This window comes from Cherax quadricarinatus, chromosome 61, assembly GCF_038502225.1.
Source record: "Cherax quadricarinatus isolate ZL_2023a chromosome 61, ASM3850222v1, whole genome shotgun sequence".
Classification (NCBI taxonomy): domain Eukaryota; kingdom Metazoa; phylum Arthropoda; class Malacostraca; order Decapoda; family Parastacidae; genus Cherax; species Cherax quadricarinatus.
Window position 1 is genome coordinate 4,390,016 of NC_091352.1, and position 15,982 is coordinate 4,405,997.

General features: G+C 46.1%; 1 protein-coding gene and 1 long non-coding RNA gene across 4 annotated transcripts in view; one reads left to right on the forward strand and one right to left on the reverse strand.

Moving 5' to 3' along the window:
- The window catches only part of LOC128699463 (MPN domain-containing protein), a 54,351-nt gene that overhangs the window by 8,119 nt on the left and 30,250 nt on the right, over nt 1-15,982 (reverse strand). For both annotated transcript variants that reach the window (XM_053792229.2, XM_053792228.2), the window contains 2 exons: nt 8,477-8,604; nt 8,203-8,360 (listed from right to left, as the gene is read on the reverse strand). In XM_053792229.2, coding sequence (XP_053648204.1) covers nt 8,203-8,360; nt 8,477-8,604 — 286 coding nt within the window. The remainder of the gene's footprint in view (nt 1-8,202; nt 8,361-8,476; nt 8,605-15,982) is intronic.
- Nucleotides 142-9,236, forward strand: LOC128699465 (uncharacterized). Of its 2 annotated transcripts, none has more exons than XR_008408607.2 (3): nt 142-192; nt 8,213-8,357; nt 8,686-9,234. It is a non-coding gene; the product is annotated as an uncharacterized lncRNA (long non-coding RNA). The 2 variants fall into 2 exon arrangements; XR_011393696.1 differs by having other exon boundaries at nt 162-192; nt 8,167-8,357; nt 8,686-9,236.

A 15,982-nucleotide genomic window follows, 5' to 3' on the forward strand; every position in this document is an offset into this window, starting at 1 on the left:
GTGAGGGGCTCTTGATTTAGGGAATTGGATCTGTGCTCCAGTTCCCCGAATTAAGCCTGAATGCCTTCCACATCCCCCCCCCAGGCGCTGTATAATCCTCCGGGTTTAGCGCTTCCCCCTTGATTATAATAATAATAATAATACGTTGATTCTATGAATGAGGTGAACCACAGAACAGATGGATGGGAAAAGGTTTGTGGTTCATTGAGGATGTCTGTGGAGCCAAAACTTTATCCATGGAGGCATAATGGGGTATAAATGAGAATGTAGTACCAACACACTTGTATGGGTGTGAAGAATAGGTTCTGAATGTTGCAGCAAGGAGGCTGGAGGCAGAGTTGTCATGTTTGAGGGCACTGTGAATATGTATTGGAGATTAAGGTGGTTTGTACATTTAGAGAGGATGGAGAAAAAGAGGATAACTTCAGGAGGCCTGCTTTGGGACTGGCCTCCTGGTACCCATCCTTTAGGAAGACAACTCTGAGATGGAGGGAAGGATATGTAGGGGTTTTAGGTGTTAGGGCTTAGGCATTCACTAGGTTTGTGTGTGAGCATGTTATAGAGGGGTTTAGGCAAGTGATTTTTTTGGTACTTTACATGTTAGAGTATGAGCAAAGTAACAAAGGGACTCGGGGAAACCAGTTAACCGGACTAGTCTTAGAGGTGGAAACTATGACTCCTGCACTCTGAAGGAGGGGTGAGGCTGTTGTAGTTTGGAGGGTCATCTGAACTGTAATGCTGATGCTTTTCTGGCAAGACAGTGGCTCTCACTCATTAAATCAGTGTAAAAAAAAAAAAAATGTTGGTAATAAGTGAATAGGGGCAGCAGCTGCCAGAAGAATTGCCTATACATCATCTCTCATTTTATTAGACATTCAAATAAATACTACATCACATTATCTAGAATGTGCCAATGTGTTAGGTAGGTCAACTGGTGTCATGGCCAAACCTTGACAGACTTCCAAGATACATATTACCTCCACACCTTTCTTGTTTAAAGAGGCATGTAATTTTTTTTTTTAATACACCAGCTGTCTCCCACTGGCAGGGTGACCCGAAAAAGAAGAAACACTTTCACTATTGCGCTCTCTATCACTGTCTTGTCAGGAGCACGTGGTTACTACAGTTCAGATGCTCCTCCAAACTGCAAATATCCCTACCCCTACTTCAGAGTGCAGGCACTGTACTTCCCACCTTCATAAATCTTAATATATTGTTGGAATACAAGCAAGGCAAGTCATAAAAAAACATGCTTAACAGTAGACATATCACTGTAAAAGACAAGGGATTGTGCAATTATTAGATAATGCATAATTTTTGTGAAAAATATTAAGTAGGAAGGTATGGAAAATGTTAAGTGAACAAGATTTCCACTCGGTAAGTGAGCAGTGTGTACTACCCAAATTTCATAAGGGAATGGAAGCCCTCCACAATAAGCTAATATTGCTGTTAAGTAACAGCAACAAAATATCTTCAGTGTAAATAATCCTTCTTGAAAAGCTCAGTGCTGTATCATAGTTTCTGGTTGCACTTTTTTCAGTCACATTGCACAAAAACTATTATGTAGCATTGCTTTATGAGAGGGTTTCCTCTTCAAGGGGGGCTCCTTGGCATGGTGAAGAGGCTCTTGGTCTGAGGAATTAGACCTGTCTGTCTCCTTCCTCAGACCGAACCTAATCCCCCGTTCCCTATCCCATCCTCCCCACCCCTCCCTTTTGCCCTTCCTTTTTGGCCTCTGGGATTTCCCCCCCCCCCCACAGGCACGCTAGTTCCTAGGTAGGGGAAAGGGTACCGGGGTCCATACCATTCCGTTGAGGTTCTTGGCGGTGGCGTAGTTTGCCGTGGAATCTGGATTGCCCGGGATGTCCCGATCCCTCTCTGGTATCCCGGAGGGTGGCTTTGGGTGTCTCTTGGGCGACGGGTGTATCTCTGGAAGCCACCTTTCAGATTCCGGGGGTGGTGGCCGAAGGAGGTATGCTTTGTGGCGGATTTCCGGCCGCCCTCTCTTTTGTCCACCGAGGTAGCTCGGCAGATGTGAGGTTGCTATCCCGGATTGCCAGTTTACTGGCATGATGGGTAGGGTATGGCACGGGTTCCATGTTGCATCTGCGCTACTTGCGGTGCTGAGGTCCTCTTGGGCGCAGAGGGAGATTTCTGGCCCTTTCATTCCTCCTAGGAACTATCCCTCCCCAGTCCCCCTTTATTTATTTTTATTTTCTTTTTTTTTTCTTAAAAACAAAAAGAAAGAAGTAACCTAACCATGGCAGCCCTGGTCCATGAACTTGATACCGCACCCCGTTCTGACCACTCCTCATGCCGGTGCTGTTTCCTCACCCGCTTCAGGTACTGAATCCTCGACTGACTCCTTCGATTTATCTGACCTTCGCTCTCCTCTGACTATGCTTCCGGCCTCTCCCTCTACGGTGCGGCAATTTTCGAATCGCCGGCCCTTTCCACGTCGGACCAACTCTGGTCCCACGCCTAAACGTCAACGACAATTACTTGCTGATACTTCTCCACCTTCTTGTTCTTCTCAGAAAAGATCAACACGTCCTTCACTACCTTTCCACGCTCAGTTTCAGACTGCACAATGGACTAAATTCTTCACTTTACGACCGACTTCCTCTACTGCCTATCTTTCTGACCACAGTACTGGCAAGGCACTCCACGCCATGTTGGTAAAGATATTTCTTTTCATGCTCTTAAGAGCAGTACGCGCATCATCACCGTACAGAATGCTACCCAGGCTCATGAGCTTTCTCGTCTTTCCCATATCGATACTGTTCCTGTCACTATTGAAAAAATCATTCTCTCAATTCTCGTAGTGGTACCGTCATTCTGCCCCATACCATAGTTCAACAAAATTTCCAGACAGCTGGAACTCCAAGATCTCCCAATCTTCAAGGTAGACACTTATGTTCTTCCTGCCCGCGGGCGGAGACGATACCCTAGCAATGTGGCTCGTTTAACTTTTGACAGCCGTGAACTCCCATCCTCAGTTTATGTAGCGGGACATCGGTTACAAGTTCGAAAGGTGATCCCTACACCGCAACAGTGTAGAAATTGCTGGTGATTTGGCCATCCAGCTAAATATTGCAGATCTATCCCCGAATGCCCGGTCTGTGGTGCCAATGACCATTCTAATATGTCTTGCAATCGACCTCCCTCTTGCCTTAATTGTCATGAGGCTCACCCTTCGTACTGTCGCCGTTGTCAAGTCTACTTAAACGAGCGGGAAATCCGTTACCTCAAAGAGGCAGGTCTCCCTTATGCCATGGCAGTTTCTCATCTCTGCCTCCAAGGGAGACTACCTCGTGTTTCTTATTCCCGTGTTTCAAAACATCCCCCCACTTCTGGGATCCCATCTTCTGCAACCACCTCTGTGGTTACCTCTCCCATAGTCACTCCTGTATCTAATTCTTTTGCTGTCCTAGGCTCAGACGTCCCTACTTCAACGCCTCAGTCTGATCTCGCTTCTTCGTGTTTTCCCTCACAAGCCTCAGCAGCGACGAGATCTCGTATGACACCTCCTCCTAATCGTCCCTCTACTTCTCAAAAGCAAAAAAAAAAGGTCCTTTAACACCTCCTACCCATCTTCCACCTCCTCATTTTACCTTCCCTGTCTCTGTACCTACTTCTTCCCCTCTCACTGGCTCTGTTACAAGTGTAGAGGTTCACCCTCCTCCTCGTACTGTACCTTCCTCCCCTGTTCCCTCACAAGTTTCTTCCTCTTCTGCCACCTCCCAGGTTTCTGCCTCTTCTGTTCCCTTCCACGCTTCTCCAGTTCCCTCCACCCTTTCGCCCCCCCCCCTACCTTGGTACAGTCCATTACAGTTCCAATCTTTACTCATGATCCCCCTACCATTTCCAATATTGTCTCCCATATGACATCTCTGAATATATTGCAGAGACCAAACCATCAATGGACACTGATCCACCCTCCGTTCCTTCTCTCTCCTCTCCTCCATCTGCGCAACTCCTTTCTTCACAGCGCACCATTCCTTCGCTGCTTGAACGTTTTCCACTGCCTCCGCATGTGGACTTTTCTAACCCCTCTAGTCCGTAGGAACCCTTACCTGATCTTTATCATTGCCAATCATGGCCTATTTACAGTGGAATATACGCGGCCTCGGGTAATCGGGGTGAGCTTCAGATGTTACTCTCCCAGTTTTCCCCTGTTGGTGTTTGCTTACAGGAACCAAAATTACACTCTGCTGTTATCTCTCCCATCTCAGGCTATAATTTATTGTATTCTTCAGATCCTTTTCCTGATGGGACCTTTAATGAAAGTGCCCTTCTTCTACGCACTGATATTCCGTAACATCAGCTATTTGTTCGTACTTCGCTGCATTACACAGCAGCCCGTATCCACTTGCATAGGTGGTATACGCTCTGTTCTTTATATCTCTCTCCTTCTCGGGCATTATCTATTCCGGATATTGCCTTTCTTGTTTCGTCATTACCGCCACCGATTCTGTTACTTGGCGATTTTAATGCCCAACATTTCCTCTGGGGGGGTCTCACTGTGATTCCTGTGGCATTCAGTTAGAGGCTTTTCTTGCCACCCACCCCCTCCATGTTTTAAATACAGGTACTCACACCCATTTTGATCCTCGGACTCACTCTCTCTTGCATCGATCTCTCAGTCTGCTCTTCCTCCGCCGCATTAGACTTCACTTGGTCTGTTCTCCCTGACTTACATGACAGTGATCATTTCCCAATCATTCTTACTTCCCCTTCATATTCACCACCTCTTCGCATCCCACGCTGGCAATTTGATCAGGCAAATTGGAACCTTTACTCATACCTAACTGTTTTTAGAGAGGTTCCTTCTTCATCCTCCATCGATGAGCTTTTACACCTCTTCTCGTCCTCTCCCCTCAAGGAAGGTTCCTTGATGTTGGTGAGGGGCTCTTGATTTAGGGAATTGGATTTGTGCTCCATCGATGAGCTTTTATCCTCTGGGTTTAGCGCTTCTTGATTATAATAATAATTCTCGTCCTCTGTTTTAACCGCAGCTTCTAATTGTATACCCCAAACTTCGGGGAGGCATTCTCAGAAATGTATGCCTTGGTGGTCTCCTGCTTGTGCTCGTGCAGTACGTTTGAAACGCGCTGCATGGGGCAGATACCGGTACAATAGAACCACAGAGAGACATCTTGATTTTAAGCAGAAGCGTGCGATCGCTCGCTGTGTCATCCGTGACGCTAAACTCACTTGCTGGCGAGATTATGTCTCCACCATCACCTCTGCTTCCTCTATGAGTGCAGTCTGGAAAAAAGTACGAAAACTGAGTGGTAAATATTCTCCTGACCCGGCTCCTGTTCTGCGGGTTGCCGGTGTTGATATAGCACACCCACTAGATGTTGCCAATGAAATTGGCAATCATCTGGTCCGTATTCCTCAGGGACTCCATCTATGCCCCTCATTTCTTTCCTCAACGTCTGCCAGAGAGTTAGCACCCTTGGACTTTTCTTCTCTCAGAGAAGAACAGTATAATGTGCCTTTTACACTTCAAGAACTGGAGGCAACACTCTCAGCTTGCCGATCATCGGCAGCTGGGCCCGACGACGTTCATATTCGTATGCTACAACATTTACATCAGTCAGCCCTTGCAGTCCTATTACGCCTTTACAATCTTATTTGGTCACAAGGAGTTCTTCCACAGCTGTGGAAATCCACCATTGTTCTCCTTTTCCGCAAACCAGGCACTACGGGACATGAAGCCTCCCACTATCGTCCCACTGCTCTTACCAATGCAGTTTGCAAAGTGATGGAACGCCTAGTAAATATACGTTTAGTGTGGTATTTAGAGACACAACAGTCTCTCCACTCATCAATATGGCTTTCGTAAGGGACGTTCTACCATAGACCCCTTACTACGCTTGGATACGTATGTTCGTAATGCCTTTGCGAATAACCACTCGGTTATTGTCATATTTTTTGACCTTGAGAAGGCATGTGACACAACTTGGAGGTATAATATTTTAGCCGAAGCCCACTCCTTAGGCCTTTGAGGCAATCTACCATCCTTCCTTAAGAACTTTTTAACTGACAGGCATTTCCGTGTTCGGGTTAATAATGTGCTCTCCCCGGACTTTATCCAAGCTGAAGGTGTCCCCCAGGGATGTGTTCTGAGCACAACACTTTTTCTCCTTGCTATTAATGATTTGACCTCTAGTCTTCCATCAAATATTTGGTCATCACTCTATGTTGATGACTTCGCTATTGCCTGTGCAGGAGCTGACTGTCACCTCATTACAGTTTCTCTCCAGCATGCAGTCGACCGTGTTTCCAATTGGGCCATCACACATGGGTTTAAATTTTCCAGCACTAAAACCCACCAAATTACTTTCACTAGACACTCTGTCATCCCCGATCATCCTTTGTACCTCTATGGCTCCTGTATCCCTGAACGTGATAGTCAAGTTTCTGGGCCTCCTCTTTGACCGTAGGTTATCCTGGAAACCTCGCATTACCTCTCTGAAGGCAACTTGTCACAGCCGGGTGAACCTTCTTAAAACCCTTGCTCATCTTTCATGGGGAGCTGATAGTCGAACCCTCCTTCGCCTACATTCCACCCTCATTTTGTCGAAACTTGATTATGGTGACCAGATCTATTCAGCGGCATCTCCTGCTGCTCTCTCTAGCCTTAACCCCATTCATCACCAAGGACTACGTTTATGCCTTGGTGCTTTTCGCTCTTCCCCTGTCGAGAGCCTCTATGCAGAAGCGAACGTTCCATCCTTATCCGATCGCCGTGATGCCCATTGCCTTCGCTACTATGTACGCCCTCATGATCTCCGCAATCCTTCCATTTATAGAATGGTCACTGATATTAGTAGACATTATTTGTTCGCCGCCCCTGTTTACTCCGTCCCTTCTCTCTTCGCCTTCATTCGCTCTTGTCTTCTCTTCAATTACCACCTTTCTATGTTCATGTAGCATCTCACTTTTCCCTACCCCCCCCTGGGAAGTTCCAGCTGTTCGAGTCTGTTCTTTCTCTCTCCCTTGCTCGAAAGCCCAACTGTCTATGGTCGCTTCCAGCTCTCTTTTTCTTGACCACTTTCACTCTCATTCTCATGCCATTGCTGTGTACACAGATGGCTCTAAGTCTTCTGACGGCGTAGGATTCACAGCAGTGTTTCCGGACAGCGTCGTACGAGGGCATTTACTATCTTCGGCTAGTACGTATTTTTACTGCTGAATTGTATGCCATCCTTGCAGCACTTATCCGTATTGCATCTATGCCTGTGTCATCATTTGTGGTTGTCTCAGACTCCCTTAGTGCTTTACAGGCTATACAGAAATTTGATACACCTCACCCCTTAGTCCTCCGTATCCAACTTTGGCTACGCCGCATCTTTACCAAGCATAAAGATATTGTTTTTCGTTGGGTCCCTGGTCATGTTGACGTACAGGGCAATGAACAGGCAGACACTGCTGCGCGGTCAGCAGTACATGACCTACCAGTTTCATATAGAGGTATTCCATTTACGGACTATTTTACTGCAATATCTTCCCACCTTCACACCCGATGGCAACAACGTTGGTCTACTGGCCGTCTTCTTATCACCAGTGTCGAGGTTGGGAGACTACTCTCTCCCGTCTTCGCATTGGCCATACTCGTCTTACTCACGGAGAGGCGCCCTGCTCCTCTCTGTGAGAATTGCCAAGCTCCATTATCAGTCAGCCACATTCTGTTGGACTGCCCACTTTATCAACGAGCACGCAGAATTTAGCTCCGTCGTCGTCTTCGCTCCGCTGCTCTCTCTTTACCTTCCCTTCTCGCTGATGGACCCACCTTTCATCCAGACTCTCTCATTGACTTTTTGACAACAACTGACTTACTTCACAAATTCTGATACCTTCAGCCCTTTCTACTTCAATCTCTTGCTACCCTCTACCCCCGTACTATCCCCTGCCCCGCTGTTTTCTGTAACCTACTGATCATCCCTCCTCCCTTCTGCCATCCAATACCTTCGCTTCCTTCCCTACCCTGCAGCGCTGTATAGCCCTTGTGGCTTAGCTGTTCTTTTTGATTATAATAATAATAATAATATGAGAGGGTTTTCTGTCTACTGATCTGTCAACATCTGCTTATATATTTTAAGATATGTGCAGTTTACAAAATAATATGTAGCTAATGTCTTATTTTCATAACAGAGGAGAGAATTGCAGTAATACAAATAACTAACTCACCACATGACAGAGTGCATCCTTTGGTATGAAAGCATCCTGTACTATGGTAAACTGGATGCTCATGGGTCGTCCGTATTCCTGAGGCTTATGTTCTGGTGGCGGCATTACCCAAAATCCACTCGTGGTTGTCCCCTGGCCTCCACCTCGTACATAAGGTGCTATACAAAATGACATTTTTTTTAAACATGTTTGACAAATTTTCCTGTATAATAAGTAAAATATCAGACCTAATACAGCAACTGTAATGATACGGAAATATAAAAATGTAACTTACAAATTATGATTCCAATACATGGAGTGTAGCTTGCATCATTTGAGCCTTTCATTTTCAACTCGTACTCCAACTGTGAATCTATATCACGCAGTGAGGGAAGAGGTGGGGAGAATGGGTGTGAATGATACCTGAAAAAAATTAATGGTTAATTCAGTATTGGTATTTTTCTATATCACATACAAACTTCCTAATATATTTTTTTTTTCCAGACCATAGAACTTGCCTAGTTATGAATCATGAAACAATGGAGCTGTTAACTACAAGTGCCAGTACAAGGCAACAGCCACCTTCAAATTTCTAGAAGTCAACTGCCTGTATATCCACATCTGACAGTGTAGTCAAGTGCCAGTCTTTATTGTACTCTTGTTACTTGACTATGATGCCTATTAAAAACTGATAGTTCAAAACATACTCTCTCACTAAAGTCAATACTGCAACATCAGTTGCCACCCACTAGCTGTACATACAGTATGTTCCACCACCATAATTGCTGGACCCCTTGTGAAGCTTAGTACACTCCATCAGTGCACTACCCAGTAGCTCTGATCATTACTATTACACCCTCAACACCTCTAGTCTTCAAGATCTTATCCTGTTTATTTAATCATAACCAAGCTTTAAACCCTTAAGGGTCATACTATCCTTTGTTTAGCCTTTATCATTAATACTTGTAATCCTATTTGTAACAATAATTAAAAAGACATAAGAAGTTCATGTTTTACTTTATATTATTATAATAGTCTATTAATAAAAGAACCTTTTATATATCCTTTTTCAATAACTGTTTTGTTTTTCATATTATTATTATTATAATCAAAAAGAAGCGCTAAGCCACAAGGGCTATACAGCGCTGCAGGGTAGGGAAGGAAGCGAGGGTATTGGATGGCAGAAGGGAGGAGGGATGATCAGTAGGTTACAGAAAACAGTGGGGCAGGGGATAGTACGGGGGTAGAGGGTAGCAAGAGATTGAAGTAGAAAGTGCTGAAGGCATCAGAATTTGTGAAGTCAGTCAGTTGTTGTCAAAAAGTCAATGAGAGAGTCCGGATGAAAGGTGGGTCCATCAGCGAGAAGAGAAGGTAAAGAGAGAGCAGCGGAGCGAAGACGACGACGGAGATAAATCCTGCGTGCTCGTTGATAAAGTGGGCAGTCCAACAGAATGTGGCTGACTGATAATGGAGCTTGGCAATTCTCACAGAGAGGAGCAGGGCGCCTCTCCATGAGTAAGACGAGTATGGCCAATGCAAAGACAGGAGAGAGTAGTTTCCCAACATCGACACTGGTGATAAGAAGACGGCCAGTAACCTATACTCGGTTTAATAGATTGAAGTTTGTTGCCGAGCATAGTAGACCAACGTTGTTGCCAACGGGTGTGAAGGTGGGAAGATATTGCAGCAAAATAGTCCATAAATGGAATACCTCTACATGAAACTGGTAGGTCATGTACTGCTGACCGCGCAGCAGTGTCTGCCTGTTCATTGCCCTGTACGTCAACATGACCAGGGACCCAACAAAAAACAATATCTTTATGCTTGGTAAAGATGTGGCGTAGCCAAAGTTGGATACAGAGGACTAGGGGGTGAGGTGTATCAAATTTCTGTATAGCCTGTAAAGCACTAAGGGAGTCTGAGACAACCACAAATGATGACACAGGCATAGATGCAATACGGATAAGTGCTGCAAGGATAGCATACATTTCAGCAGTAAAAATACTAGCCGAAGATAGTAAATGCCCTCGTATGACGCTGTCCGCAAACACTGCTGCGAATCCTAGGCCGTCAGAAGACTTAGAGCCATCTGTGTACACAGCAATGGCATGAGAATGAGAGTGGAAGCGGTCAAGAAAAAGAGAGCGGGAAGCGACCGTAGACAGTTGGGCTTTCGAGCAAGGGAGAGAGAAAGCACAGACTCGAACAGCTAGAACTTCCCAGGGGGGTAGGGAAAAGTGAGATGCTACATGAACATAGAAAGGTGGTAATTGAAGAGAAGACAAGAGCGAATGAAGGCGAAGAGAGAAGGGACGGAGTAAACAGGGGCGGCGAACAAATAAAGAATGTCTACTAATATCAGTGACCATTCTATAAATGGAAGGATTGCGGAGATCATGAGAGAGTGCATAGTAGCAAAGGCAATGGGCATCACGGCGATCGGATAAGGATGGAACGTTCGCTTCTGCATAGAGGCTCTCGATAGGGGAAGAGTGAAAAGCACCAAGGCATAAACGTAATCCTTGGTGATGAATGGGGTTAAGGCTACAGAGAGCAGCAGGAGATGCCACTGAATAGATCTGGTCACCATAATCAAGTTTCGATAAAATGAGGGTGGAATGTAGGCGAAGGAGGGTTCGACGATCAGCTCCCCATGAAAGATGAGCAAGGGTTTTAAGAAGGTTCAGCCGGCTGTGACAAGTTGCCTTCAGAGAGGTAATGTGAGGATTCCAGGATAACCTACAGTCAAAGAGGAGGCCCAGAAACTTGACTGTATCACGCTCAGGTATACGGGAGCCATAGAGGTACAAAGGATGATCGGAGATGACAGAGCGTCTAGTGAAAGTAATTTGGTGGGTTTTGGTGCTGGAAAATTTAAACCCATGTGCGGTGGCCCAATTGGAAACACGGTCGACCGCATGCCAGAGAGAAACTGTAATGAGGTGACAGTCAGCTACTGCACAGGCAATAGCGAAGTCATCAACATAGAGTGATGACCAAATATGTGATGGAAGACTAGAGGCCAAATTATTAATAGCAAGGAGAAAAAGTGTTGTGCTCAGAACACATCCCTGGGGGACACCTTCAGCTTGGATAAAGTCTGGGGAGAGCACATTATTAACCCAAACACGGAAATGACTGTCAGTTAAAAAGTTCTTAAGGAAGGATGGTAGATTGCCTCGAAGGCCTAAGGAGTGGGCTTGGGCTAAAATATTATACCTTCAAGTTGTGTCATATGCCTTCTCAAGGTCAAAAAATATGGCAATAACTGAGTGGTTAAACCATACCCCGGCCGGGATTGAACCCGCGGTCAGAGAGTCTCAAAACTCCAGCCCAGTTATTCGCAAAGGCACTACGAACATACGTATCCAAGCGTAATAAGGGGTCTATGGTAGAACGTCCCTTATGAAAGCCATATTGACGAGTAGAGAGACTATTGTGTGTGTCTAAATACCACACTAAACGTCTATTTACCAGGTGTTCCATCACTTTGCAAACTGCACTGGTAAGAGCAATGGGATGATAGTGGGAGGCTTCATGTCCCGTAGTTTGTAGATGAATGGTTCAGAGAACCGACATGTTGATAAATTAGACACATGTGCAACTCTTGGGTATCTTTATTGAGGAAACGTTTCGCCACACAGTGGATTCATCAGTCCATACAAAGGAGAATCTTGAAGAACAGGAGGAGAATGAGGTAATCAGTCCCTCAACCTTGAGTCGATGTGGTCAGTCCATCAATCTTGAATTCAAGATTGATGGACTGACCACATCGACTCAAGGTTGAGGGACTGATTACCTCATTCTCCTCCTGTTCTTCAAGATTCTCCTTTGTATGGACTGATGAAGCCACTGTGTGGCGAAACGTTTCCTCAATAAAGATACCCAAGAGTTGCACATGTGTCTAATTTATCAACATGTCCCGTAGTGCCTGGTTTGCGGAAAGGGAGAACAATGGCAGATTTCCACAGCTGTGGAAGAACTCCTTGTGACCAAATTAGATTGTAAAGGCGTAATAGGACTGCAAGGGCTGACTGATGTAAATGTTGTAGCATACGAATGTGAATGTCGTCGGGCCCAGCTGCCGATGATCGGCAAGCTGAGAGTGTTGCCTCTAGTTCTTGAAGTGTAAAAGGCACATTATATTGTTCTTCTCTGAGAGAAGAAAAGTCCAAGGGTGCTAACTCTCTGGCAGACTTTGAGGAAAGAAACGAGGGGCATAGATGGAGTCCCTGAGAAATACGGACCAGATGATTGCCAATTTCATTGGCAACATCTAGTGGGTTTGCTATATCAACACCGGCAACCTGCAGAACAGGAGCCGGGTCAGGAGAATATTTACCACTCAGTTTTCGTACTTTTTTCCAGACTGCACTCATAGAGGAAGCAGAGGTGATGGTGGAGACATAATCTCGCCAGTAAGTGCGTTTACCGTCACGGATGACACGGCGAGCGATTGCAAGCTTCTGCTTAAAATCATGAAGTCTCTCCGTGGTTCTATTGTACTGGTACCTGCCCCATGCAGCGCGTTTCAAACGTACTGCACGAGTACAAGCAGGAGACCACCAAGGCACGCATTTCTGAGAATGCCTGCCCGAAGTTTGGGGTATACAATTAGAACCGGCGGTTAAAACGGAGGATGAGAAGAGGTGTAAAAGCTCATCAATGGAGGACGAAGAAGGAACCTCTCTAAAAACAGTTAGGTGTGAGCAAAGGTTCCAATTTGCCTGATCAAATTGCCAGCGTGGGATGCGAAGAGGTGGTGAATATGAAGGGGAAGTAAGAATGATTGGGAAATGATCGCTGTCATGTAAGTCCGGGAGAACAGACCAAGTGGAGTCTAATGTGGCAGAGGAAGAGCAGACTGAAAGATCGATGCAAGAGAGAGTGAGTCCGAGGATCAAAATGGGTGCGAGTACCTGTATTTAAAACATGGAGGGGGTGGGTGGCAAGAAAAGCCTCTAACTGAATGCCACAGGAATCACAGTGAGACCCCCCCCCAGAGGAAATGATGGGTATTAAAATCGCCTAGTAACAGAATCGGTGGCGGTAATGACGAAACAAGAAAGGCAATATCTGGAATAGATAATGCTCGAGAAGGAGAGAGATATAAAGAACAGAGCGTATACCACCTATGCAAGTGGATACAGGGTGCTGTGTAATGCAGCGAAGTACGAACAAATAGCTGATGGTACGGAATATCATTGCGTAGAAGAAGGGCACTTTCATTAAAGGTCCCATCAGGAAAAGGATCTGACGAATACAATAAATTATAGCCTGAGATGGGAGAGATAACAGCAGAGTGTAATTTTGGTTCCTGTAAGCAAACACCAACAGGGGAAAACTGGGAGAGTAACATCTGAAGCTCACCCCGATTACCCCTGAGGCCGCGTATATTCCACTGTAAATAGGCCATGATTGGCAATGATAAAGATATACTGTACTTGAAATCCGCAGGTAAGGGTTCCTACGGACTAGAGGGGTTAGAAAAGTCCGCATGCGGAGGCAGCGGAAAACGTTCAAGCAGCGAAGGAACGGTGCACTGTGAAGAAAGGAGTTGCGCAGATGGAGGAGAGGAGAGAGAAGGAACAGAGGGTGGATCAGTGTCCACTGATGGTTTGGTCTCTGCAATATATTCAGAGATTGCTTCAAGTGTTTCAGAATTCAGAGACGTCGTATGGGAGACAATATTGGAGATGGTAGGGGGAGGATGAATAAAGATTGGAAAGGTAATGGACTGTACCAAGGTAGGGGGGGGGCAAAAGGGTGGAGGGAACTGGAGAAGAAGCGTGGAAGGGGGCAGAGGCAGAATCCTGGGAGGTGGTAGAAGAGGATACCTGGGAGGGAACAGGGGAGGTAGGTATAGTACGAGGAGGAGGGTGAACCTCTACACTTGTAACAGAGCCAGTGAGAGGGGAAGAACCCAGTACAGAGACAGGGAAGGTAAAATGAGGAGGTGGAATTAGGGAAGGAGGGGTTAAAGGACCTTTTTTTGACTTCTGAGAAGTAGAGGGACGATTGGGAGGAGGTGTCGTACGAAGTCTCGTCGATACTGAGGCTTGTGAGGGAGAACACGAAGAAGTGTGAACAGACTGAGGCATTGAAGTAGGGACGTCTGAGCCTAGGACAGCAAAAGAATTAGATACAGGAGTGACTATGGGAGAGGTAACCACAGAGGAGGCTGCAGAAGATGGGACCCCAGAAGTGGGGGGACGTTTTGAAATACGGGAATAAGAAACATGAGGTAGTCTCCCTCGGAGGCGGAGATGAGAAACTGCCATGGCATAAGGGAGACCTTCTGCCTCTTTGAGGTAACGGATTTCCCACTCATTTAAGTAGACTTGGCAACGGCAAGAGTATGAAGGGTGAGCCTCATGACAATTAAGGCAAGAGGGAGGTCGATTGCAAGACGTATTAGAATGGTCATCGGCACCACAGACTGGGCATTCGGCTATGGATCTGCAATATTTAGCTGGATGGCCAAATCGCCAGCAATTTCTACACTGCTGCGGTGTAGGGATCACCTTTCGAACTTGCAACCGATGTCCTGCCACATAAACTGAGGATGGGAGTTCACGGCTGTCAAAAGTTAAACGAGCCACATTGCTAGGGTATCGTCTCCGCCCGCAGGCAGGAAGAACATAAGTGTCTACCTTGAGGATTGGGAGATCTTGGAGTTCCAGCTGTTCAAGAATGTCATTGCCACATGTCTGGAAATTTTGTTGAACTATGGTATGCGGCAGAATGACGGTACCACTACAAGAATTGAGGGAATGATGTTTTTCAATAGTGACAGGAACAGTATCTATATGGAAAAGAAGAGAAAGATCATGAGCTTGGGTAGCATTCTGTACAGTGATGATGCATGTACCGCTCTTAAGAGCATGAAAAGAAATATCTTTACCAACATGGCACAGGAGTGCCTTGCCAATACTGTGGTCGGAAAGATAGGCGGTAGAGGAAGCTGGTCGTAAAGTGAAGAATTTAGTCCATTGTGCAGTCTGAAACTGAGCGTGGAAAGGGAGTGCAGGACGTGTTGATCTTTTCTGAGAAGAACGAGAAGGTGAAGTATCATCAGCAGGTAACTGTCGTTGGCATTTAGGCGTGGGACCAGAATTGGTCCGACGCGGAACGGGCCGGCGATTCGAAAATTGCCGCACCGTAGAGGGAGAGGCCGGAAGCATAATCAAAGGAGAGTGGAGGTCAGATAAATCAAAGGAGTCAGGTGAGACCTCAGTACCTGAAGCAGGTGAGGAAACAGCACCGGCAAGAGGTACAGAGGCATGAGGAGTGTCCGAAGAGTGGTCCAAAGACGAGGCGGGGTGCGGTATCAAGAAGGGGCCCGGGGGAATCAGGTTCATGGACTAAGGCTGCCATGGTTAGGTTACTTCTTTCTTTTTGTTTTTAAGAAAAAAAAAAGAAAGAAGAAAATAAAATAAAAATAAAAAAAAATAATAAAAAAAAGGGGGGACTGGGGAGGGATAGTTCCTAGGAGGAATGAAAGGGCCAGAAATCTCCCTCCGCGCCCAAGAGGACCTCAGCACCGCAAGCAGTGTAGATGCAGCATGGAACCCGTGCCATACCCTACCCATCATGCCAATAAACTAGGAATCCGGGATAGCAACCTCACATCTACCGAGCTACCTCGGTGGACAAAAGAGAGGGTGGCCGGATATCCTCCACAAAGCATACCTCCTTCAGCCACCACCCCCGGAATCCGAAAGGTGGCTTCCAGAGATATACCCGTCACACGAAAGACACCCAAAGCCACTCTCCGGGATACCGGAGAGGGATCGGGACA